General features: G+C 39.3%; 1 protein-coding gene across 1 annotated transcript in view; it reads right to left on the bottom strand.

Annotated features, from left to right (window-relative positions):
• Positions 1–434: 434 nt before the first annotated feature.
• The window catches only part of Rab21 (RAB21, member RAS oncogene family), a 31713-nt gene continuing 4191 nt past the window's right edge, over positions 435–27956 (bottom strand). The window contains exons 2-7 of the mRNA XM_055626092.1: positions 18915–18974; positions 18081–18188; positions 14706–14769; positions 5331–5385; positions 4808–4896; positions 435–2549 (exon numbers count right to left, since the gene is read on the bottom strand). Coding sequence (XP_055482067.1) covers positions 2407–2549; positions 4808–4896; positions 5331–5385; positions 14706–14769; positions 18081–18188; positions 18915–18974 — 519 coding nt within the window. The 3' untranslated portion in view covers positions 435–2406. The remainder of the gene's footprint in view (positions 2550–4807; positions 4897–5330; positions 5386–14705; positions 14770–18080; positions 18189–18914; positions 18975–27956) is intronic.

A 27956-nucleotide genomic window follows, 5' to 3' on the forward strand; every position in this document is an offset into this window, starting at 1 on the left:
CACTGTGGAAAGTCCCATCTAGCAACTGCTCTCAACACAACGCCGTCATGCCTTGTGCCTTTTCCTAATAGCACACTTATTAGGATAGGAACACAGAGATGTAATAGAAGCCAGCACCAGGAAAACGTTAACCTCAGTCCGTCACTACTTAGCTTTCCCTTTTACACACGTGCAGCTGACTGGTCCTTTCTAGTTTTCTTTCACCGCATTCAACTTAAGATCTTTCATGCTTCAGAGCACAGCAGGTATACTGTATGACCTATCTTTGTTACTGTTAGCATGAATCATAGAGTAGGAGAGAGTGAAGTGAGGTGGCAAAGGAAATGGAGGACAGTTCCTACCTCAACAATAATTATCTGCCACTGCACAGCAGAGGCTCCCAAATGGACTTGAGACAACCGAGAGGGAAACACTCAAGTGCAGCTCTCCGACAATCAAGTTCAACTTGTTTTAATTTCATCTCTCGTTTGAAAACAGTATTCTACTCCAATGAGAGTATATTTCCTATCTACAACAGCAGGATTGGCAGCAGTCTCTAGTCCTAAAAAGCCAGAAGCTAGGAAAACATTTTCCAGTGACTCATGCTTTTGGCTGCCCCTTCGTGAACAGCAGCTTCACAGGAAACCCAGCGTGGCACAGCCTAGTCACCCGGTAATGGGACACAACTGTTGCTCACTTCCTTGACTCTTCCATTCTGACCATCATTAGGCACACAGGGAAAAGGTCAGTGTTTTGAATTTGGCAAGGTCAGTAAGTCCATGATCTAAAGACAGGACTCAGAGAACACAATGCTAAGTTAAAGTCCTATTATTTAGATAGTAAGGTGGAAGCCATTCAAACTTTGAGGCTATTTGAGAAGATTAAGCCTACTCCTAAGAATATGGAAGCATTCGCTCAGTGACCATCACCTCCTGTCATCTTCAGAAACGCTTGGTAAATGTGTTACTGTATTCTACTTCCTAGAAGTAAATCCAGGGACCACTCCATCTTATCTTACACACATTTACTAGTTTTCCAAGCATGACAGAAATGGGAAATATATATATATATAATTAGAACAAGAACAATTTGTTAATTTCCACAATGTTTTTTATCTGTGAGCAGTGCCTGATTCTTTCTTAAATGAACAAATTTCAGCCCAATGCTAAAGAGAAAAAATATCTAATGTGGGACTAATTGCAAAATAAACAAGATTATGATTTTATAATAAATCTTTCCAGTGTTTGCTGAAACTGCATTACAGAATGCTTCTTCCTACAGAAACTCAGAATAACTCTTATAAAATGAAATACAACTTTCTATATTTATTCCTTACAAGGGATCCAAGAGTGCTGCCTCAGGAGCTTAAGGTATCACTCACATACTCTATAAATAAGCCTCGGTCGGGCTACTATCAGAGACCCTCTTCTCTCAGGCCAGTAAACCCATCTCGTGGAAAGCCCCACAGAAAACTTGAGCTGTTGCAGAAGTGAAACTTGGCGAGCTCTACTCAAATTCTTCTAAGGTAACTGTTCTAAAACAAAATTGGCAGAAGGAATTGTGTTTAATCACAATAATAATAAAAAGGCAAATGTTGCTTTTTGATTGCTGGGACTTACAGAGGCAAAAAAAGAAAAAAAGAAAAAGAAAAAAAAAGAAAAGGAAAAGAGTGACAACAGTAACAATTCAAGTACAGTATGAAAATTTAAACACGCCACTTTCACATTAAGACAAAGTGAAGGAAGGTGATTAACAGAGTCAAAAGCTTAGGCATTATCAGCAACAGTTAATTCACTTTACAGTCATTAATAAGACAACTGTATATGTTTTTGCACCTTGCGCTTGTAAAAGCAGATAAAATATTTAATATGTAATTTACAATGTATTTTACCAGCTCAGCATACAGGATGTTTATAGATTATATCAAAGTAGTAGACAGTTAGGGGCCTGTGCAAACCCTGCAAAAATAGAACTTCAGGTATCTGCTAATCAAAAACAAAAACAAAAACAGTATGCTGTTTATAAGTGATACAATTCAAACTACCACAAAATACAAAGGACTGCAAAAATGTATACCATTCCAACATCATATATAAGTTATTAAATAAAGATCTGATTTAAAAGAATATAAATGAAGCCTTTAAGTAGGTCTTTTCTACATGCATATTATTCCTCATTAAAGAAAAAATATGTAAAAAGGCCATTGGTAATTGCTTTGTTAACATTTGTAGAAAATGCCAATTCTCTGGTCACAAACTCCACTAAGTTTAGCACTTAAGGTCTCTGCAGTGTTATAAACGTAATTGAAAATACTGTTAATTCTATAACTCCATTGGTAAAATGATGTGACTTGGAATATGGCAGTCTTCATGTTCAGGGCAATGATCCACAGTTCTGTTTTGTTTTGAGTTTCATAGGCGTGAGCTGTTATCCGGAAGAGCAGCATCCTCCACTGCCGCTCTGAGCTTGAGGTTCATCGTCGATGATCTGCACGCCTCGCCGAGCAGCCCCGGCTTGACTGGAGCCATTGCCTTTTGCCCTCTCATCCACTTGCGCTGTTTCTATCATTCCTGAAAGAAGAAAGCAAACATGAGCAGACCCACGGTCCTTATTTTCTCTTCCTGCAACTTCAACATTTTGCAGGACAGCTGCCTTCCCATCAACAGTCTCTCAGGGCACATCATGAACACTATTCCACTCAAGAACAGTTTGGAAAACTAGAATATAGAAAGGTTAATATCCTATGTTATGACGGCCACAACTCTGAGTAACAATTATAGAGAACAGTTGTTTTATGTTTGAATAAATCCTCAAGATTTTCAAAAATAACAGAAACAGATTAAAGTTCAAGTTATTCCTAGGATAAGAGATTAAATTTAGGGCGCAGGACTTATTTAAGAAAATGATATTTGAGGGGCTGGAGAGATGGGTCAGTGGTTAGTGGTGCGATACTGCTGTTACAGAAGAACTAGCACCCACATCTGGAAGCTAACAACTCCCCTGGCTTCCTCCAACACGTATAATCATCCCTACATACTTTCCCACGCACAAAATCATGTTATTAAAAATAATATACGGGAGCAGGAGAGATGGCTCAGAGGTTAAGAACATTGCCTGGTCTTCCAAAGGTCCTGAGTTCAAGTCCCAGCAACCAAATGGTGGCTCATAACCTTCTATCTTGAGACCTGATGCCCTCTTCTGGTGCACAGGGACACATGCAGGCAGAACACTGTATAATATCTAAAGAAAAGGGTGGAAAATGATAGAAAAGAGGCCAAACTCTCTTTTGGCCTCCCTCTGCATGCATGCACGCACGCACACGCATGAATCTTAAAAAAAAAAAAAAAAAAAAAAAAACCCCCCCCCCCCCAAAAAAAAAAACCCTCTTACATACACATATATATGTGTGTAAGTGAGACAAATATACATGTATGGTACATAGTGTGAAACTACATGAATTGGGTATGGTGGTGCACAACTTTAATTCTAGCACTCAGGAGACAAGGGCAGGTGGATTTCCGAGTGTCTCGGCCATCCAGGGTCACATGGTGAGAAACAAAACAATAGCATCCCAGCCCCATGAATTGTGAGTGTGAACAGCTAGATGATGGCAGCAGGTTCCTATATTATCACTTGGCAGGTGGAGGCAGTAAGCGTGAGTTCAAAGACAGTCTTTGCTACATATACAGTCCAAGGGGAACCTGGGCTAAGTGAGTTTTTATCTCAGAGAAGTAGAACAGATGGAAGATAGGGAGATTTTTGTAATTTTTGGCTTAGATAAAGATTTCTTCCCCCCACCCCGTTTTTGGAGACAAGGTTTCTCTATGTAGCCCTGGCTGTCCTGGAACTTATTCTGTAAACCAGGCTGACCTTTAACTCCGACATTTGCCTGCCTCTGCCTCCCGAGTGCTGGGATGAAAGGCATGAACCAGGCAAGAGTTCTCATATAGGACAAACATCACAAATTCATAAATCAAAACAAAACAAAACAAAACAAAACAAAAACCCAAAATTGAACCTTACTGAAATGTAAACATCTCCTGTTTGAGAAACAGTTTACAAGAACTAAAGTTAAGATACTGGCTGGGAGGGAAGTTTTGCATAATACATAGTCAACAAGATGAAAGAAGAGAGAGGCAGTCTTTAAAACAGTAAGAGTTCAGTCTGTGTCTAAGGGACAACTCATGAAGAATAGTTCTCAAGCTGGGGTGTGACAGACACTATAGTGAGATGTGGGTTCTCCTTTTTCATTAAAAAAAAAAAAGAAAAAAAAAGTGTGTGGTAGGCCAGGGATCAAGCCCCTTATTCTCTGAGAGGTTTTTGACTAGGATTGAGATCTTGCTAATTCAGTTAGGTTAGGCTGGCCCCAGGGATCCAACTCCACAGACTGGGAGTGGGGAAAGAGTTTATGAACCCATGCCACCAGGTCTGTGGGTGCTGAGACTCAAACTCAGGTCCTCATATGTAATTATAGAGTAAGCTTCTTGAATGTGTTTTAAGACACAAATTCTCCTTCCTTTTAAAAAAATAATCACACATACATTTTAAACATGTTTAGTACACATCAAACAAGTGACTTAAGAAACCATTGGTTATTGCTTAAGATATAAAAGTCCTTATGGTTTTAAAACATGAACTGAAAGAATACCAAGTAACACTAATACAGTTGATCTCAATTTTTTTCCTGTTTTCATTAACAGAAATTGGCAAAATATCACTTTAAAAAATTAACAGTACTTTGAAGGTGTGTACTACAATTCCTGGCTACAAACATTAATAACAGTTTTTAAAGAGCCATTTTAAAATATGCTAATGTGAACATACGTACTTTTACAAAGGTCAAGAAAGAGTTCCTCAATTCCTTTGTTTTGTTTAGCAGAAGTATGATAATGTTTTGCTCCCACAGACTCTGCATACCTTAAAAGAGAGAAAAAAAAATCAATCACTGACATTTCTGCAATAGCAATTTTTGTGATTAAATTTATCTTTACTGACTTAACCAATTTAGCTACATTAAGACTATTTAGCTATTTAATTTATCTATATATTGAACCAAATTTAGAAAGGAAAAATCACAACAGGATTTGAAATTTTACATACTAATTTGGAACTCAAATACTTTGTCTTTGTGATTCCCCTGCCATCTAATCTTGATAGCTTTCACTCACATTATTCTTTCATTTTTAGTAAAATCAAGAGAAACTGCAAGTAAAACATCTTCCTCTGAAGTACAGATGCGCTTCCTGAGAACAGGAGTTCAGCCCCTGGTTGGTGTGTGAGCTAACTCTCACAGCACACAGTAAGGGCTCGCTGCACTGGGGAGCAGTGGGAACGGGAGGCACGACACTTACGATTCTGCTTCTTGAACGGAAACATGTCTCTCCTTTTCCAAGTCTATTTTATTACCTAATGTGAAAAAAGTAAATACGAATCTTAGTATTATTTTTAATGAGATTAGAAAATTCTAAATATATAACTGTGACTAACTATATGAAAAACTAACAATGACTCCCATCAGACTTACAAATGTCTTACTGACAAAGATGGGAGGGCTGTTCATGGTCAAGGCCCATGCCTCAGTCTCCTACAAACAGACACTTGAACTTTCAGCCTGTCACAGGCAAACAAATAATTCACACCAGGGACTAAAATTCACTAGAAAATATGGTAGTTCTTTTTATTAAAGTATATATACATGGTTATAAAAAGAAAAAAAAATTCTATTCCCCAATCAACTTAAAACCAATCAATGATTAAATATAATTATTGGTTTACTAAAATACAGCATCCTTGCATCCTAGGCCCTAAAAGAAAACTTTTTTTTTAAAAATAGCATGAAGTAGTTAAAGTAAAAATTTAATGTACAAATTTTTAAGTAGTCCTCTACCAGAGAGGGACTGAGTATATTGCTTATATACAATATATACAAAAAATTTTGGTAATCTTTTAGATCTTATATATACATGTCATGTAGATTTAAAAAGCAAGTAGAATGAAAATTAAGATATTGGAAAAAACAAAGACAAATGAGAACCCTTACTGAGTACTGGACAGAGTTGAGATGAATTGGCTGGATTTGGGGTAATGGTCCCAGAAACACCGAACAGTAAGAATGGGGGGAAGCAGGGAAGCAGCCTAAGGAGGCAGGCACTTTAAACTTTATAGACAGAATAAAACAACCCCTATAGAGTTACACACAAAGCATCCAATCAAAGATGAAATGTTTATTACAAGAAATACAAGTCTAGATGCCCATACCAAAGAGCACACATAATGCGAGACTTAAATGCTGGCAGCTGCAGCAAGTCAGCAACAAACCCTTGATCCACTCTGCTAAAAGCATTACATTAGTTTCATTTTCTACATGACATTCTGTCAGTAAAAATTCAACCTAATAATACTATAGTCAGTACGCTGGACAGTAACCACAGGAAGCAAACTGCTTTAGTCTACAAATTCATGAAGGCCACCTGTGTCAGGTGTCTCCTATAAAACTTCATTACTCGGCTGGAGAGATGTTCAGCGGCTCAGCAGGCATACTGCTCCTCCAGAGGACCTGAGCTCAGTCCCTGCACCCAGGCTGCTCAGCTCACAACTAACTGTAACTTCAGCTCCAGGGGTAAATAAAGGGCCTCGGGCTTTCCTGAGTACCTTCACTCACATGTCCATACTCCTACACATAATTAAAAAAAAAAAAAAATTCCAGCCAAATGTGGTGGTACATGCCTTTAATCCCAGCACTCAGGAGGCAGAGGCTGGGGGAGTTCAAGGGCAGACAGTTCTACAAAGGACAGCCAAGGCTAAACAAAGAAACCCTGTCTCAAAAGAAGAAAAGAGAAAAGAGAAGAGGAAAGAGGAAAGGGTAGAGGGGAGAGGGAAGGAGAGGGGAGAGGGGAGGAGAGGGGAGAGGGGAGAGGGGAGGGGAGGAGAGGAGAGGGGAGAGGGGAGGGAAGGGGAAAGGGAAGGGGAAAGGGAAAGGGAAGGAGAAGGGAAGGGGGAAGGGGGAAAGGGGAAGGGGGAAGGGAAGAGGGAAGGGAAGGGAAGGGAAGGGAAAGGAAAGGAAAGGAAAGGAAAGAGGAAAGGGGAAAAGGGGAAAAGGGGAAAAGGGGAAAGGGGGAAAGGAAAGAAAAAGAAAAAGGAAAAGGAAAAGGAAAAGGAAAAGGAAAAGGAAAAGGAAAAGGAAAGGAAAGGACAATGAGTTGACACAACTGTTAAAATGTGTAAACCCAGAGCAGGGCATGTGTAGGACTCTAATGCCCTGAGAGTCTGGCACTGTACCTCATCATGTGCCTATAGCCTTCAAACACCTCTCAACAGCTGTGGCTTCTGGTGAGACAGTGATTCCTCTGGAATCCTCTGGACAGAAATGGAGAAGTATCCCATTTATCACAGTGCATGACTCAGCACACGGGACAGCACCATTTTGAGAGAACTTGTCTGAAATGAGCTACCTGAGAACCTGAGAATGGGGTACAATCACAAAACAAAGAAGCTCAATTTCATCTGCAAGAGCCCCATGACAAGCAAGTCCTGGAAGGCAGTACAGAGAGCAGATGGGCCAGATGCTGACAAGGGCACAGGCAAGAGGCTCAGGCTAGGAAGAAAAGTTCACAGGAAAAATAAACCCCATCCTCAGCTGCTGGAACAGATCTCAAACACCGAGCCTAAGGCTGGTAGGTAGAACAGCCTCTATCCAATGGCTACAGCTATGAAGTCTGAAAACTTAAGCTCCACTGGGCTCCTTGATGCCCACAGCTGCATCCTTCCAGCAGAGCAGTGTTAAAGTCATCTTGAATTGATACACAGTTCCTCTGACTTTGCAGATCTCAGTGTTGTAGTTGCTTCCTATGATCCCAATGCAATTGGAGGACAACCTTCTGCAAGACAGCCACCCTGGGAGCTATGTGCTAGAGAGCCGAGACCCTGACCAACGTATAGAAGGCAGAGCTAAGTGTTGTCACCTTATGGCCAGCATACACAGGTCAATATCAGCTCCACTGAACATCAGACACTTGCCCACTATAGGCTCAAGGCCAGCATAAACAGTAGGAAAGACAAGAGTCCCTAAGCTCAACAGAAGTCCCGACTCCCCTATGTAAATGTAATTGTCTAATTGTTGAGAACCGAGAAAGAAGTTGCTCCAACAGCTTTTTCTTTTTGCCTTTCCTATATTTTTTCTTTTTATTACATCTTTTAAAAAGATTTAATTCTTTATTATGTGTATATATGTGCACCCTGTGGCCTCCTGACATAGGTTACAGGAACCAAACCTATATCCTCTGCAAGAGCAGTTTAGTACTCCCAACCACTGAGCCATCTCTTCCTTTTCTCGTTTCATTACATCATACGTAGTATTTTTAGTATCATATTTCTAAAGGCTTTTACTTTGTATTCCCCTCTACACATGCTATCCATTTTGGTTGATACATTTATCATTATTGGCAATATCACCCCACCCCTTTCTGCTCCAACACACATTTTCTCTCTACTATGCTTACAGCAGTATTTGACTTCAACTTACTACGGGAGTTATTTTGTTGTTGGTGTTTGCTTTATAGAAAAACCAAAATGCTTTCTCCTAAATAAAAAATTATCATATATGTATAATGTGTGTGAGGAAATGTACATGCTCTAGCACACATGTGGGGGTCAGTGGACAACTGGGTTGGTCTGCTCTTTTAACACTTACATGGTCCCATGGATTGCACTGCGTTTGTGAGGACTGTGTGGTAAACACCTCTGCCCATTAAGCCATCTCATTAGCCCAGGTTTTCAATTTTATTCCCCTTCTTGCATTAATTTAAATTTGTTTTTCACACTTTTCCATTATTGGGATACTTTTCGTTGTTTTTAATCTTTCCAAATCTCTTGCTCTTTTCTCTTCCCTGACATTATATTCGCACACTCTCACATGTATTTTCTTATTATCTCGTTTATGGTCACTGCTGAAATAGTAATGGACTTTTACATATATCTTATATCTTGCACAGTTTGCTGCTACAGTTGTAATAGTTCGTCTCATCAAAGAGTGCTCGATTTTGACAGGATTGAACTGAACCCTTACGAACAGGCCATTCAGTAAGAGCCTAAAATAACAGCACAAGAGGACGAGAACAGACAACATACAAACTGCATCACAGAACATAAGACCAATGAGGCAGCACGACCCCTCCAAAACACTGAGCTTCTAAATTAAAGATACTCAAGTAGGTATAACTGGATAGAGACTGTAAAAGTTTATTAGTAAACATAATGAATGACCTCAAAGAGGATAAAAATAAATTTTTCAACCTAGGACCTGGAGAAGAAAATCAGCAACATAGAGAACATAATTAAATGGATGAGAAAATCAGCAATAAAAATAAAAAGGCACTAACATGAAAGAAACACAGCACAAGTAAATTCAGATGAAAAAGAAAAAACAGAAGTGAAAACGGTATATATTAAAAAAAAAAACGGTATGGGAAATATCACCAATAGATTCAAACAAGCATGTGAAGGAGGATCTGAGATGACAGTGTCAAAGAAGATACACATCAAATGGAAAAGAAAAACAAGCATGAACACAATATGCTCAAAAGAACAAATCCAGGGACATACAAGATAGAACAAAGTGGGAAGATATAAACCACAGACATGGAGGAACTTACCAATAACATTATAGAATAAACTTCAAATATCTTAAGAAATGGATTACCAAATTCAAGAAGCATTTACAACTCCAAATAGATAAGGCAAATGAAACAGAATTACAAGACAATGAGTGGAAAAGAGGATCTCAAGCCAGATGGTAAGGAGCAAAGAAGAGAAAGTAACTAGATATGACATAACAGTACAAGTGGGGAGTGTGTGTGTGTGTGTGTGTGTGTGTGTGTGTGTGTGTGTGTGTATGTGGGGGGGGGCGAGGACATAACCCTCAGGAAGTAATAAGGAGAAATGAGTAAAGTCATACAGGAGAGGGATAAATAGGAGTACAGCACAATGACATATACATATGAAAATACCATAATGAACCCCACTACTGTAATTGCTAACTTTAAAACATAAAATTAAAAACATTAAGTAAAGTGAGGTGTGGAGGTGCACACCAGCAATGCTGGCAGTCAACAGGATGAAGCTGAAGGATCATGGTAAGTGTAAGACATCATGGGCTACAGTTAGATTTTGTCTCAAAAAGCCTAAACATAAACAGTCAGCATAGGTTACAGAGATAAAAGAAGATAAACAAAAAGAAGAAATCAAATTGGAGAACCCCCTGCAGAAGTGCACAAATGGTAATGAAATGATAATCTAGGTAGGATTCTTCCACTGGCCAGATCAGATAGTGTTGCAAGGACAGAAGATGCCCAGGCTAATTCAATCAACTGTACTGCAGGATCTGCTACAAGAAACCACCTGGGGACTAGAGAGATGCTCAGTGGTTAAGAGCACTGTCTGCTCTTCCAGAGATCCTGAGTTCAGTTCCCACCATCCACATGGTAGCTTACAGCCATGTATACTGGGATCTGATGCCCTCTTATGGTATGTAGGTGTACATGCAGTCAGAGCACTCATGAGAGAAAGAGAAAGAGAGAGAGGAAGGAAGGAAGGAAGGAAGGAAGGAAGGAAGGAAGGAAGGAAGGAAGGAAGGAAGGAAGGAAGGAAGGAAGGAAGGAAGGAAGGACCCAAAAGCATCTGTGGAAGGTAAGGAGGAGGGTTGGAGGATGAGTTAACACATTTTCTTAGTCCTGTCTATGACTTAACATTCCTCAAAGTATCCTTCCTTAGCCCTCTTTAATCTTTTTAAGTTCATCCTAAGAACAAGAAAATTTAGGAATAAAGGTAAATGCGTTCTTAAAATCATTCCAAATTTTATGTCAAACTTGCCAGCAGAAAGAAAAACTCATAATTAATGGTCTCTATTAATAAACTGTTATATAAAAATTATTTGAAGCCAGATGGTAGTGGTGCATACCTTTAAATCCCAGCACTTGGAAGGTAGAATCTCTGGATTCAAGGCCAGCCTGGTTTACAGAGTGAGTTCCAGGACAGCCAGGTATAGGGGTTGATGTGGAACTACTATCTGTCCAATGTTACTTGCTTGCCTCCCAAGATCTTTATTGTCCTATGAGCAAATTCTCACATATCCAAAATGACAATGTGTATTCCTTACCTCATAAAGTATCCCTGATTGGATAATAAAAGTTGTTGACAGCCTATAGTTGGGCAGAAAAAGAGAAGTGGAAGGCAGGACTTCCTGGAAAAGGAACCATCTGGGAAGAAAGAGGATGACTTTTTCGCTAAGAAACATAAGAGGAGATGGATGTGACTATGGGCTTGGAAAGTATTGCTAGCTACAGGGCTGGATGGGGCTAGGTGGTCGGGTTGACTTAGATGAGCTAGTTGAGAGTCTGCCCCGCTAAGGTCTAAGCTTTGAAATACTAAAAGGTCTTAGTGTCTTTATTTTTATGCATGAAGGGCCACTATTCCTACAACAGCCAGGACTACACAGAAAAACCATGTCTCAAAACAAACAAACAAAAAAGAAAAGATTATTTCATTTCTTTCACTTTTTCTCTATCCATACATAGTTTTGCTCTTCAGAAAGATAACAAAAGATATTTAATAAAAAAATAACTTTTAGTTATTTACCTCCTGTGGTCTCTCTAAACAAGGTAGGCCCCATATACTACACAAAGCCACATAAGTCTCAATAATTAGCTGTAAGTTTGGCCTTAAACTCCTATATTATCTAATACTCTAGTGTTTCAGTTATCACTGCTGGACTAATTCCTTGTATCTAAAATAAAAAGGAGCAAATCATTTCTCTCCTCCAGTCCCTCAGACTCATGCACTGGCATAAGACTACATAGTTACCAATCTAATGGTAGCAAGATGTACCAACAGTAAATTCCAGTTACGAATAAGTTCCTAGGGCTAAGAGCAGTATTTTCCCACACAGATCATTCCACTGCTTCAATCTCCCAAACAACCACCATGTTTATCCTTCACTGAATTATCCCGGCTTCAGGCTGGAGAGGTGACTTGGTAGTTAAAAGCACTAGAGACTCTTCCAGAGGACCTGGGTTCAACTCCCACCATCCACCTGTAGGTGGTTCACAACCACCTGTAACTCCAGTTCTAGGAGTCCACTTCACATATGCCAGGCATGCATGTCCACACATATTATATATACGTATACATACGGCAAAACACCCATACACATACATTTTTAAAAAAATAAAAATTTAAATATAAACGTGTATACCAGCATGCCTGGCCTTGTCACAGAAAAGAAAAAAAAAAAAAAAAAAAGAAAGAAAGAAAAGAGAGAAAGAAAGAAGAGAGAGAGAGAAAGAACTAAAAACCAAACTATTTTGGTTCCTCCAAGCTCAGTCTTCTTATCAGCCATAAAGAAAGGGAGGAAGAATCAGTGGTCTCTGACAGCTGCTCGATGGCAGACAAGTATGCAGGTATGCCCAGGACTCCACTTCCCTGTAAGGCTCTTAGGTTATGAGACTTTTGTAATAGTGCCTACCGAGTACACATCACTGGTTTTAAAAGTCTTTTATTTTATCATGGCAGAATCATGAACGACCTGTATCCTTAAAGTAAGAACCATTCTCAGGCTAAGCAGTGGAGGCACGTACCTTTAATCCCAGGGCTTGGGAGCAGAGGCAGGAGGATCTCTTATGATTTCGAGGCCAGCCTGGTCTACAGAGCAAGTTCCACAACAGCTAATGCTACATAGAAAATCCTTGTCTCGTGAGCTAATATCCAGAATATATGAAGAACTCAAAAAGTTAAAAAGCAACAAATCAAGTAATCCAATTAGAAAATGGGGTACAGAGCTAAGCAGAGAATTCTCAGAAAAGGAATATCAAATGGCAGAGAAACACTTAAAGAAATGTTCACCGTCTTTAGTCATCAGGGAAAGGCAAATCAAAATGATCCTGAGATTTCACCTTACACCCAACAGAATGGCTAAGATTAAAAACTCAAGTGACAACATATGCTGGAGAGGATGTGGAGAAAGGGGAACCCTCCTCCATTGCTGTTGGGAATGTAAACTTGTACAACCACTTTGGAAGTCAATCTGGCACTTTCTCAGACAATTAGGAATACTGCTACCTCATGATCCAGCTACACCACTCCTAGGCATATTTCCAAAAGATGCCCAAGTATACAACAAGGACATTTGCTCAACCATGTTTGTAGCAGCTTTATTTGTAATAGCCAGAATCTGGAAATAACCCAGATAGCCCTCAGTTGAGGAATGGATATAGAAATCGTGGTACACTTACACAACGGAATACTATTTAGCAATTAAAAACAAGGAAATCATGAAATAGTGGTAACTAGAAAAGATCATCCTGAGTGAGGTATCCCAGAAGCAGAAAGACACACGTTATATCCTCACTTATAAGGGGATATTAGACATATAATATAGGATAAACATACTAAAATCTGTAGACCTAAGGAAGCTAAGCAAGAAGGAGGACCCTAGGTAAGATAATCAATCCTCATTCAGAAAGGCAAATGGGATGGACATTGGAAGAGGGAAAAAACCCGTTTTCCTGTAGGACAGGAGCCTACCACAGGACTCTGAAAGATTCTATCCTGCAGGGTATCAAAGCAGATGCTGAGACTCATAGCCAAACTTTGGGCAGAGTGCAGGGAATCGATGAAAGAAGGGGGAGAGAGAAAGGCCTAGAGGGGACAGGAGCTCAACAAGGAGAGCAACAGAACCAAAAAATCTGGGCCCAGGAGTCTTAGCAAAGACCGATACTCAACCAAGGTCCATATATAGATATAACCTAGAACCCCTGCACAGATGTAGCCCAGGGCAGCTCACTATCCAAGTGGGTTCCCTAGTAACTGAACAGGGACTGTCTCTGACACCAACTCAGTGGCTGGCTCTTTGATCACCTTACCCTGATAAGGGAGCAGCCTTACCAGGCCACAGAGGAAGACAATGCAGCCAGTCCTGATGAGACCTGATAAGCTAGGGTCAGATAGAAGGGGAGGAGAACCTCGCCCCTATCACTGGACTTGGGGAGGGGCATGGGAGAAGAGGGAGGTAGGGTGTGATTGGGAGGGGACAAGGGAGGGGGCTACAGCTGGGATACAAAGTCAATAAATTGTAATAATTTAAAAAAATAAATTAAAAAAAGAATATTCCTATCTCAAAAACAAAAAAAAAGTTCTCAGTTTAGTAAGTGTGTACATTAAGTGTACATTAAGTGTACACACAAGAACACTGTTTTACTTAAAGCAGTTCTTATGCTCTTCTTCTTTCTGTCTTTCTTTCTTTTATTTTTTTTTTATTTGTTTTTTTTCAAGACAGGGTTTCTTTGTGTAGCCTTGGCTATACTGGACTTGTTTTTTGGACCAGGCTGGCCTTGAATTCACAGAGATCCTCCTGCCTCTGTCTCCTTGAGTGCTGAGATTACAGGTGTGTGCCACTGTATCAGCTCCTCTTTTAAAAAAGAAAAGAAAAAGCTAAAGTTTCTCATAAAAAGGCAAAAGCTGAGGCAAGCCTGGGCCCTCAATGGCTCCCAGAGGTATCCTTTGAAATATAGAGTTTGAGTCTTCCAGGAAAATCAACCCCCTAGTCTAAAACTGTCATACTAAAATGTCATAATTCTTCCTTTCTACTATCCCTTTAAAAAAAAAAAAAATTACTTGCTTGTCTTTAACAATTAGGAAACAAGCGACTTTAAAAATAAAGTAGTACTAATACTTACCAACTATACACAAACAGATTTCATTTCCCAACATTTTCCGTAATTCTTTGACCCAGTTTTTAACCTGTATACACAAAAAAGCAAATATGACAACAGATACTATTGGAATTAGTTCCACAAAACCTAAAATCTATACATATATAAAAACCACCTCTAATTACAAATTTTAATAAAATTTTCATACAACAAGCAAAGCTTTTTGCCAGAACAAAACTTTGTCCAGTCCAGTATCTGGTGATAAGAGCCCTTGTAACAGAGCCACTCTGGACTTAGCATGGAATAACCACGGTCTTGTTGATCCAGCCCTCGATACCTAATAGGCATGTCTATGTTACAGACTTAAGAAAAGTAAAAAGGTGTGCATGGCAAAGAAATTTCCCTACTTAGTATCTTGCAAAAGCTTTAAGTTGGCACTACTAAAACTGTGGCTGAGACAACCTTTGTTGCAAGGTTGCTCATGTGTAATGTAATCTGTGACCTTTAGCGGAATCCCTGGCCTCTACCAATCAAGCCAACATCATTCTACCATGGTGTCAACTAAAGATGTCCCCAGATTTTTGTCATTCCCAGGTGAACTTCCGGTATAGGACAATTCCAGTAACAATGTTTGTCCACTGAGGAAGATGCTCAACTCTGGACACAGTTAGATATAAACTGGAATTAACGATACTAACCTTAACTATTACAATAATGGGATTGTAATCAACCAGTATGATAAAGCACAAACCAGGACATCTGCTCTCAATTCTTACAGTGAAGTTTAATCTATGCATAATCAAATCTCACATAGCATATATATATATATATATACTATAATTTTATATAATATGTACATATTATATAAATTTTATATAATATGTATATATTATTTTCTAATTATATATTATATAATAATAATTATATATTATTATATAATATGTATATATTATGTATATATTAATTTTATATAATATGTATATATTATATAAAATTCTTAAAATAATACACATCTGCCCGGGGTGAAGGTTTCGGGGCGGGGGCAGCATGTGCCTTTAATCCCAGCACTCAGGGAGGCAGAGGCAGGTGGATTTCTGTGAGTTCAAGCCCAGCCTGGTCTACAGAGTGAGTTCTAGGACAGTCAAGGCTATATAGAGAAAAGCTGTCTTAAAAAAATCAAGAAAGAAGTAGGGGGAAGGAGGGAGATAGGGAGGAGGGAGGGAGAGAGAGAGGGAGAGAAAGAGGGAGGGGGGAGAGAGAGAGAGAGAAAGTTAAAAAATTCTACTAGTATGTGGTAAGCATTTCCTGTGCATCTGGACCTATGACATCAATGTTCTATACTGCTACTCTCTATGAAAATGTTCTACACTGGGACTCTCTATGATAATGCAGAGGATTTGTCCTTGTAAATCATTATAAAACCAACGGCAATTATTCTCTTACAGTAAACCACAGTGTTCTCAAGACAGCTTGATTTAGTTGACTTCACATGAGAAATACATGATAGAATGTTAAGTGTCCATCTGCATCACAAAGAAGCGCCTACAACTGCCTACAACTGCACTTTTCCCACACAGATAACGTATCCATCTACTACTTCATGTCTTTTTAAAAGTTGTATTGTCTTTAAATTTATTTTTAATTCATGTGTATTGAATATATTTTGTGTGTGGGTGTTGGATAAGAGGCAGCTGTGAGATGCCATATGGGTACTGGGAACTGAACTTGGGTCCTCATGAAGAACAGCTAGTGCTCTTAACTGCAGAGCCATTTCTCCAGACCCTAATTTTAACATCACAAATCAGATAGTTGTCCATGGGTGTCCTAATCTTTGTCCTGGAGGATTTCAAGATGAGGTAAAGCTGGTCCTGTGTTCTTTTCCTTCTACCAGGTGAAATTTTGGCTAGTCCTATAACTTGATCAAGAATATGACAGAGGGAATACAGTGCCTGTCCAGACTCAACAGTAACAAGGCCTGGTGGATCCTACTTTTACAGGAATGTAATGGCCATATAAAAAGCTTAGGCTCTAGTGGAAAATGAAGCAAGAACATATGGACAAAGGTGGAAGCAGGGGCCATCTGGAAAAGAACCAGGTCCAATTCAAATTCCCAGTTCACAGCACTGAGTGGCTCCAATACTGCGACAAAGAACGTAGGATCTGCCTGGCAACCTACAGAGCCATGAGAAATCCTTGTGCCTACCAGCATGCTATGCTTGGGATTCTGTTCACTTTCACTAACTGGCAACTTTTCAACCTCAAAGATTCAACTTGCTCTCAGCCAATACAATGCTTAGTTAGACCACTGCTTTTTATGCAAAAATATAAGAAACGGAAACAGGTAGCATCAAACAGCAGCCTCCAAATAATTAAAAAAAAAAAAGTCATTAAATCAGCATGCTATTTGTTTCATTTCTAGCTCTAGGGCTATTTTCCTGACTCATTAATAATCTAAAAGGGAACTTGAATTTTTATTTGTATTTCCTTCTTTACAAATGACAGGTGTGGGGGCTGAAGAGGAAAAGAGAAAAACAGAAACAAAACTAGATTACAAGTCATTTCAATAAGCACTGACTTGTAACAGTACTGGAGAAGCTTCTGACTTGCAAATTACCCTCTTTCCTTACACACTGCTGACACACTTCTGACCCAAGAAAGGTAAATAAGGAACTCATCACGATTATGCTGAAAATTCGCAGTTGACCTATTTTTGGTCCCAAATAAGCTTCAAAGTCCTATATTTGGCCAAGGGTGGTGGCTTATGCCTTTAATCTCAGTTCTTGGGAGGCAGAGGCAGATACATCTCTATAAGAGCCCAGCCAGGCTCTTACATAGTAAGACCGTGTCTTAAGAAATATTCTACATTTACAGTGTAAATCTGAAGAAGGATTAAAAAAATAGGAAAGAATTTTTAAAAATTAACACTGCCTTTCTAAGGTTTATATCTCAGGAATTTACTGTGGGGGGAGCTTGGACTTCAGTATACTCTTACTTTTTCCCCCCTTCATGAGGAGGGATACCATACAGAAACACACTAAGTTTTAGGTGCCCAGTATATATGCAATGAAATGCAAGTGGTTTTTACTTAAAGGTAAAAAACAAAGTCTCTACATTTTTCTGAAGCTTAACTTCAATTATTTTCATTTTTCCAATATTTGAGAAAGTCATAATAAACCATTAATACTCCAATATGAAAATATGGTCACCAGTCATGTTCAAACTGTATGCTTTACTGTTTAAAAACTAGTCGTTAGTGAATGCAGACACATTAACGAGAGACAGTAGGTACACAGGTAGGTAGGAAGGAAGGTAGGTAGGTAGATAGATAGATCGATAGGTAGGTAGATAGACAGTCATGGTCCTTCTAATTAAGCCATCTATCCAAAGTGAACAGAATACCTTCTGAAAAGAATCTTCATCTGTTACATCATAAACTAAAATAGCTCCGTTCGAATCTCGGTAGTAAATTGGACCCAATGCATGGAATCTCTCTTGACCTGCTGTATCCTAATAAAGAACAAATGCTTATTAGAGCAAAAGAAAAAAGCATATGGCTGCTACATAGATAGACCCCAAAACAGTATTAGGAAAACAAGTTACAGAAAAACCAACTGTTTAAGTCTCATGTGATGCTTTACTGTGTACAGGATTATTTGTCCTCCCAGCTCTTCCTCCTTGGCAAACTCCCACCCCCATTAAAAGACCAATTCAGCTGCTACATGGTGCAGCCAGGAACAGTCCCTGCCCTAAACTGAGGATCTTCAAAAGCAGGGCACACTACAGGACCACCTGCTAACACACGCTTAAGTCCTACTAGCTACTCCTGTGCATGTAGGAAAGCGACTGCAGGCAGGCCGCCCCATCAACCCTGTCCCTTCTGCAACTGAGAAAACCATAACAGCAATATTTAGATATAAAGCTATAGTCCAGTAAAATTTCTTAATTAGATTTTAGGAACTTTTTAATTAAGGAAATAGTTTTGGCAAGTAATATATTTACTTTTAAAAAACAAATGTGAAATCCAAATTCCTATTCCTCAAGTGAGTTAGTTATTAGAATATTTCTGATGCCAGGCATAGTGGTGCATGCCTTTAATCCCAGTACTATGGAGGCAGAGGCAGGCAGATCTCTGAGTTTGAGGGCAGCCTGATCTACAGAATGAGTTTAAGAGAGCCAGAGCTACATTGTGAGGCCCTGTCTCAAAAATAACAAAAAAGATTTCTCAATACTTACCCATATAGCAAGGTTTACTCTTTTCCCACCAATATTTAACTTCTTTGTTAAGAAAGATGCCTAAAAAAGAGATACGTGTTAAACAACGTTTCATATGAAATAATGTTCTTCACTCTAATCATACATGAGTGAATGAATCATCTCCATGTCAAACTTAGGTTGTCTGAAAGAAAAGGCAATCATTGAAATTTTAATTTATGGCCAACTATTATTTTAATTAAAGACAAAATATTATTCATACTATAAGAAAACCCTAATTTGTTCTACGAACACAAGTTATCAGCACAAGTTATCAACTATAAGAGAATGTAAGAAGAGCTGAGGATGTAGATGGAACAGTAAGATTGGAAGATGGCTCAATGGGTAAAGCACTTCTTGTGCAAATGTGAGGACCTGGCATAATGACCTGAATTCTGGATCCCAGAACCCACTTAAACATATGCACAAGCACGTGTGTCTATAATCAAGGTATACCTGACCTAAGATGGGATGCAGAAACAGGACAATTCCTGCCTCCCTGGCTAGCTAGCCTGACATATACAGTAAGTAGCAACAAAGAGACCATCTCAAGAGGAGGAAGTCAAGGATGACATCCCAACTGGTCCTCTAACTCCCGCATGTACACTGTGCTATACACACGTGCATGCACACAACATACACAAACACACATTCTAAAAAAATTTAAGACAAGGTTTCACTGTGTAGCCCTAGCTCACCTAGAAGTCACTATGAGGCCCAGGCTAACATTTAACTCACAGAGATCATCCTGTCTCTGCCTCCCAAATGCTGGAATTTAAGGCATGAGCCACCATACCCCCCCACACATTTAAAAAAATAATAAAGCACCCATAATATACATCACGATAATGGGGTCTTTTTCTTATTCTTTTTCCCTTTCTATATATGAAACAAAAATTTCCCTAGGGCATTTAATTTAATGCAATCTTCCTTATTTACTGAATATTAAAAAGAATATCTAGAAGAGTCCTAAGCTACCAAGCATTGCTCAACATGGTTCTGTACCTATAATTCAATTGTTTAACATGTAACTCTGTCACAGAAATTAAAAGACACGGCCCCACGATTTCAAGGGGAGCTTACAGTCTACTAGGAACTGACATACAATTTTTGTTCCACTGATTAAAAGATGATCTTGTCATGTTCACTACCTGCCTGGATGAGTTACAAGAAGACTTCAGAAGGAAGGTAACTAATGATCCCTCCAGTAGGAGTAGCTGGAGTTTTTCCTGACCATAAACAAAGCCACTGAAGGCTAAAGTACACGAAGCCACCTCCACGGGAACTCCAGTTGGCATGGTTGATGCCAAAGTGAGACTGCATCAATAAGCTAAGGCTAAATCAAAAGAGCCTGGGATCATGGCTCAGAGAGGTGGCTTAGCACATAGAAGTGTTTATCATCAAGGCTGACAGCCTGAGTTTAATCCCCAAGAGCCACATGTACTTTATTTTAAAGATCTTATGAAGGGGCTGGAAAAGATGGCTCAGTGGCTAGGAGCACTTTGCTCTGACAGAGGACTTGTGTCCAATTCCCAGCACCCACATGGCACCATGACCATCAGTAACTCCCATTCTAAGGGGTATGGCACCCTCTTCTGACCTCCATGGACACCAGGCAGGCATGGGGTGTAGATATTAATGTTAGTAAAAACACCCATATACATCAAATAAATAAACAAATCCTAAAAAAAAAAAAAAAAAAAAGTTAAAAAGTCCTAGGAATATGAACTTTACCTTATAGACCTTTACTTTTTTTTTTTTTCTTTCTTTTTTCAGACATGAATCCTGAGTATTCCAGGCTGGCCTCAAACTCACTACGTAGACAAGGATGACTTTGAACTCCTGATCCTCCTGCCCCTACCTCCCACGTGCTGAGACTGCACGTATGCAGTATGCAACGATCACCGACTTATACAGTACTGATAATTATCAAACCTTGGGCTTCAAGCACGAGAGACATGCACTCTACCACACCAACTACATCTTAACCCCCTTGTGGGTCTTAATAAAACCTGTTTCACTGCTGGGTGTGGTAGTGCACGCCTTTAGTCCCAGCACTTTGGGAGGCTGAGAGTTTGAGGCCAGCCTGGTCTACAAAGCAAGTCTAGGACAGCCAGGGCTACTGTCTGTCTCAAAACAAAACAAAATAAACCTGTTCCAAAAAATACCAGACGCCCCCCCACCCCCACAACACAGGTATATTTAAAAACAGTACAAACTGCTTGCTGAATATTCATAATACAAACGAATTATTATGATTCTATCAAAAAGGCTGGCTACCTGCATTTACACAAGAATTTCCCATTTACCTTCTCTCACTCCTGAGTTTCTTCTATATAGGAACAAACAACTTCTTTCCTAAGAAAACATCTACTTATCCTAAGAACCTGTATGAAAGAGTAGAGGACATGGAGAACCGCTCAAGGGCTCTCCTGGGAACACATTTAACTTCTAGGAGAAAGACTGTGGCATTGGAGGTTGGATTAAGGGCAGGACCAGAGTGGAAAACAGAACTCCACTATATAGTAAAGTTAAAGATAAGTAAGGTGAGGAGACAGAGTACAGAATCAAGAATTAATCAAGAGGGACAGAATGTGAGAGCACATGCATCTGATCTTGGTTCTTGGGAAAGCTGAGGCAGGAGGATAAATTCAAAGTTAGTCTGGGTTACATAGTGATAGCCTGTCTCAAACAAAACAACTTATCAAACAGGAAGCATACATACCCAGAGGCCAGAATTACTCGATATGTTTTTAAAAAAGAAAAGTACCACGTTGGAGCTGTAGCAAAATGGCCACAGGCAAGCGCATCTACAGGGGAGAAGGCAGAGCAGGCAAAGCAGGTAGAGAACGGCTCATTTCTGGCAAAGAGAAGAAATGTGGATTCTAAGTGTGCTATAGCACACCGAGGAAAATCAGAACCAAGAACAGCCTTTGAATTGAGGTGCCCACAGATAGGATAAATGACAGAGCTGAGATAAACATAGGAATGGCTACCTTCACGAGTCAAGCTATACTACTGAGGAGAAATACAGATCATATTGAAAAGGAAAAAAATAATAAATGCAGATGTAAAATAGCAAACCTAGAAAATGAGAAGGCCATAAATTAAATAAAACAAATTAATAAAAGATTTCCTACTTTGTAGCACAGAAGCTAAGAAAAGGATTTTTAATTTGAATCTTGGCTTTACTCCTTATAGCTATATAATTTCCTGAATTCACTCTTTCCCAATATGTTTTAAATATCACTGCCTTGTGGAAGAAATGCAAACTCTTAATGCTAGCCAAATTCTGGGATTCTTTTTCAATATATCTACAACTAAATTAATTGATCTTCCCTGCAAACTTTGCTTTCCAACTTCAGTATTTTGATCACATTCTCCAAGGTTTAATCCTCTGGCCCCCGGCCCAGTGTGTGTGTGCATGTGTGCTCATGTTTAAAAAGAAGGTCCTATTATACTGTAATTTGGCACTGGTTTCCAGCAATTATCTGTTCCTCCTGCTTCAGTTCTCAGAGGCCATGACTTAGAGATAGGTTCATACCACTGTGCCTAGGTATCTCTAAGGTTAAGAATCTTAGAACTACCTTCCTCCCTGCCAGCGAATATCCTTCCCTGGAAAAATTCCCAAGTCTAGTCTTCGTATTTTCTGTGGGGTTCTATGATAGCCTGGCCTCATGTCAAATCCTTGGAACTCCTCATATAAGCTGACATTGCCCTGAGTGTAAGCTTATCCTCCCCTTGCCTCCTATATTATTCATATATTCTACACTGGATTTCTCAAGTCTGTACTTTCTGAAAACCTAACTTGTAACAGATAAAATATATTGTCATGCAGTATAACTTACCTTTTCAGGATATAAGGATTCTACTAGCTAGATTATATTTTTTAATCAGTCTTTTTAGATTAAAGTAGGCAATATTTAAGAGCTTTCCAAATACTAACTTATTTAATTCTCAAAACACCCTGTGAATCAGAAATAATTACTACCCAATTATTTTAGGCATGGAAATTGAGACTACAGGAGAGTGTCTTGTCTGAGGTCACACAAGTCCCAAAGTAGGACCTATAGTCTAGGCAGTCTAAGAACAACATATAACCACAAGACTTCAGTACCTCCAAGGCTGACATCCAATACTGCTCTAGTACAGTGGCTGGAGGGAGGCACAGAACCCCACTCTTAATACTCAGGTGTTACTGTAGAAAAATACTTCTACAAACACACCTAAGAAAACTGGAGGGGGTACAACAGAATTCATGTAAGTAATGTATTCCTAAAAGTTTCATTATAAGCCAACTTTAAATTTATTTTTACTGTGTGTACACATGATGTGTGTGGGCATGCCTGCCATGGCCTGAGTATCTTTACATGGTACTCATACAAAGGCCTTCTTCCTTTACTTGGGTTCTATGGACCAAATTCAGGTTGCTAGGCTAGTGGAGTAAGTTCCTTTAGCTGCTGAGTCATCTCATTGACCCATGAACTAAATTATCTTATTTCAAACAAAAGACCCACTTGTAAAGCATGTTACCAAAATAATATTTTTCTCCCTTCCAGTTAGGATCCCTTTGTGGAAAGATTCCTTCTGTAATATAAATAATTTCATTTTACCACATTCTAAATTTTCAATACTTTGTAAGTATTTTATAAGAGCAAACAGTGTTTTTAAAATAAAAGTACAGATTTAATGTAACATCAGAATAGCAGCAAATAATCAAAGCCCTGAATTTGTCTGTTCAAATCAGCTCTAAAAAAGTAGTTTGGCCAGGTTATTAAAGTTCCCTTTGTAGTTGCAAAATGCTGGAACAGCCTCTTTCTTAGTTCTGTTATAAGGTAACAAAGGTAAGAGGAAACAATGATGGATTTAAGAAACATGCTTATCCTTATTTCCAGGGGATTACACACCACTGCTAACCTCAATAAACCACCAGCACCATCTGCCAGGATGGGAGGAGTGGAATATTCAATAGTAGTAACTCTGAAGGTTCTAGGCCTGGGGTGGGGCTTACAGACTATGTGTCAAGCTCTGTGCTTTCAAGTTCTTATTTGATACTTGCAGCATCCTTGTGAGGTAGATAATGAGCCCTATTTTACAGTTATAAATCTGAGATTTACAGAAATATAGTGACTCAACCCAGGCCAGATAATTTGGGAGGGCGCGGCAGTAAGCGAAATCCTGCCTGACTCTATAACGACTTTCCCATTGCACAAAGCTGTCTAGCCAAGAAAGACACATTTCTTATCCTGGCGACTCTCCATTAGTACTCTATGTGTTCTTAGACAACAATTCACCTCCCTAAATCTTCTCAGGGTAGGTAAAGCATAGCAAAGATCAAAGTAATGACATATTTTCCACCCTCTTCCTCCATATTCCATGCCTCTTCTAATCCTGACTAGTTCATCTTCCAAACTTTAGGGATATTAAAAATTAGCAATCTCATCATTAGTGCAGGTTACCCCACATCTTACCCAAAACCTAGTGGATGAGGAAAAACAAAACAAAACAAAACAAAACATAAACTGTGGGGGAAATGAAAGAACAAATAAAATGCCAAATGAGAATCTTTCTGTAACTTGTTAATCAATGTTCAGCTTTTTACTGTGTCTACTGGCTTCTGGAGATCCTCCAATATGCATAAACAGTCTGTTGAAAACACGGACAAGAACAAATATGACCCTGTTTCTATTTGCTGACTATGCTATAAACAGAACATTTTGCTATCCCTGATACTGCTGTAGACCCCAGTATCCATTCTCACTCCCAAACTAAAGATAGGACAGAATTTAAACAAGTAATTTATAGAATTATCCCTCTGTACCAAGAGAATAAAAACTATCAGAAAAGTGACCTGGGTTCTTCAGTATTTTTACATTCTCTATTTTTTTCCTTAGAGAAAGAGACAGAGAGAGACAGAGACAGAGAAAGACAAGGAGACAGACAAGACATATTTTGATACCTGTTAGGTCTCAGAAACCCATGACAAATCACAGAGAGCAAGTTAAGAGTACCAAGTAGACTTTCACAGGGAAAGTCCATTATTTCATGTAAAGTAATGGCATATCGTGGCAAATGCCTGTAATTCCAGCACTAAGAAAACTGAAGCAGGACTGCAAAGCAAGACCTTATTTCAAACAAAACAGAAGCAAGTACGAAACTTAAAAACAAGGAGAAAGAAAAAGTAATGTCTAAGAAGATTAAAGCACAAAGCAGGAAATGGCAGATGTTAAATATTTATGTGCTAGCAATGTCTGACCACAAGACAGAAAAAAAAAAAAAAACCTATTTTATGTGTACACCTGTTTCGTGTGTACACCTGACAGACATACTCCACATGAGTGTCTGGTGTCCTGGAAGGTAAGAGGAGGGTGTCAGATCCCCTGGAACTAGTCACAGATGGTTGTGAGCTATCATGTTGATGATGGGAAGCAAAGCAGAGTCCCTTGAAGAACAGCCAGGGTTCTTAATTGCTGAGCCAGGTCTCTAGCCCCACAATTTTTTTTTTTTTTCATTAAAAACAGAACAAGTAAACAAATACCAACCTAGGCATGGGACCACACCATTAAAAATAATCCTAGCACTCAGGAGGCAGACTCAGGACAACCATGGGTTAGAGGCCTATATGGGCTACTAATTGAGACACTGTCACTAAAAAAATAAATGAATTATTAATTAATGCCCAGTCTTCTAAGACCTTCATGTGGCTAGTAAAATAACAAGGAGGCAGTAACTTTAAATATTGTAGCTATTGTGTAGATATTATAAAGAACTGGCTAAAAGATAGCCATGTGACATTCAGAGCTACTTAAAAAAAATTCACACATTCAAAATAATCCCAGAAACAAGAAAAACAAGATTCCTAGACAAGAGGCTATGATACACAGCACAAAACTGCAGAATCTGAATGCCATGTTTACTGAAGAGATGAAGGTACAATTAATAAGCCTTGGCTTAATAAAAGTAGCACACTTTTCCTATTTGTGGGATGGAGAAAATTTAGGTCTCAGTTGTCTCAGTTTCCAAACTGTCAGGATCAGCCTCTGCTTAGCCAACCTAAGAACATTACTTTGCTAATCAGAAGCCAGGAACCCACGCTAGACTTGAGGGGGTAGACAAATGAAATTTCAGTTACAATCCCAACACAGAAGATAATGGCTCTGGTTAGAAATGTAAACACTGCTCCCTTTTATAGAGATTATTTAAAGGAAATTAGGGTGCACAATCCTTAGTAAGTATCTTGAGTGAGGAAACACAATTTACAACAACAGCAAGAAGGAGGAGAAGGAAAAGAAGAAAATGGTCACCAGGAGTACAGATACAAAGACCACACATACAAGGCAGAAGTAATCACCATGGATATGGGTGATGACTGCAGAAGCAGCAGAGGAAGCGGCCCAATGATACAGTACCTTCTCCTCTTTATATCCCCACTAGTACAATGGTTAACACACAAAATAGCTACAAAATAAGAACATCTCTTGAGCTGACAAGATGGCTCAGGAGATAAAGGCACTTGCTGCCAACTCTGATGACCTGAGTTTGATTCACAGAACCCACACTGTGATAGGAGAAAACTGATTCCTGAAAGTTATACTCTGACCTCCAGAAGGGCACAGGCATGTCCATACATATGTGCACATATACATCTTTTACATTCTTGACTTTAGTTCCTTAGTGCCAACAGCATTATCTTAATATATTCCATTGGAAAAACCTGTAACTTCCTCACCCAGTGCAAAGACTTCATAAACTTAAGTCCTCCAGAGAACTTACCTATATAATTACTCTACAAGTATAAGTAACCAAGGAACAGCTCTGGAAACAGCAATACTAAAACACTATAAAGCATGCCAAATTCCATGATTAGAAACATCATCCCCAAGTTCTAAAATGTCAATCTCAGTCAAAATTTTAGAATCGATATAATTTTAAAATACATAATAACTTTCAAGTACTCTATTATTGTTGTTGAGATACAGTCTGTAGTCTGGGTTAGCCTTGAACTTCTGATCTCCACCCTTCCCAGTGCTGGAATTACAGGCCTGTGATACTACGTCTGGTTTATGTGGGGTTGAAACCCAGGAAATTTGTGTAGAAAGCAATTAGTTTATAGCAACTGAGGTATATTCCTAACCTGTGAGGTTTTTTTGGGGGGTGGGGGGTGGGGGGGAGATATTGATTCTCATACTATACCCAGGCTGGCTTTGAACTCATAATCTTCCTGCCTCTGCCTTTAGAATGCTAAGATCCAGATGCATGTCACCAGAATCAGCTTTCAACACAGTGTGTATGTGTGTGTGTTGGGGCAGGGTGTGGGTAAGTATGCATGCTTTAGTGTCTAAAGGCTCTACTCATTTTGGATGTCTTCTTCTAGTTCTACCTTTTTAAAGATATGTGTGTGTGTATGTGTGTGTGTGTGTGTGTGTGTGTGTGTGTGTTTGAATTGTGAAGGTGCCCATGGAGGCCAGAGGAGGGTGTCAGATGCCTTGAAGTGGGGGTTACAGATGGTTGTGAGACACCTGACATGGGTGCTGGGTACTGAACTCTGCCAGGCTGGAAAGTTCTCTGAACACCTGAGCTATCTCTTTAGTCTTCTTTACCCTACTTTTTGAGGCAGGGTCTCTCCCCTGAGCCTGGAGATTACTAATCCAGCTAGATTAGCTGTCCAGCAAGCCATAGAGATCCTCTTGTGCCTGGCTCCCCTGCACTGGGATCACAGCATATGCATGAGGGTGTAAGGATCCAAACTCAGGAACTCAAGCTTGACTAAAGGCCGTTCCCAGACCCTAAAAATGGAGGACTCCTCAAAGGCTATACAAGTTCTCAACATAACCCAAGTCAAATTAACCCCACTGCATTTCTGAGTTATCATTAAAGAAACATATGAAGTACTGTGGTATTCGTTCAACAGCCTGCAACCAACATTCAACACTTATTAAATAAACACATATCAGATAACTCAGCATTCACCCAGTACAGCCCTGGATTGATCCCCAGAACCAAACAATGTTTAGGAGCTCCATA

This window comes from Psammomys obesus, unplaced genomic scaffold, assembly GCF_907164565.1.
Source record: "Psammomys obesus unplaced genomic scaffold, mPsaObe1.curated_primary_1811, whole genome shotgun sequence".
Taxonomy (NCBI): Eukaryota; Metazoa; Chordata; class Mammalia; order Rodentia; family Muridae; genus Psammomys; species Psammomys obesus.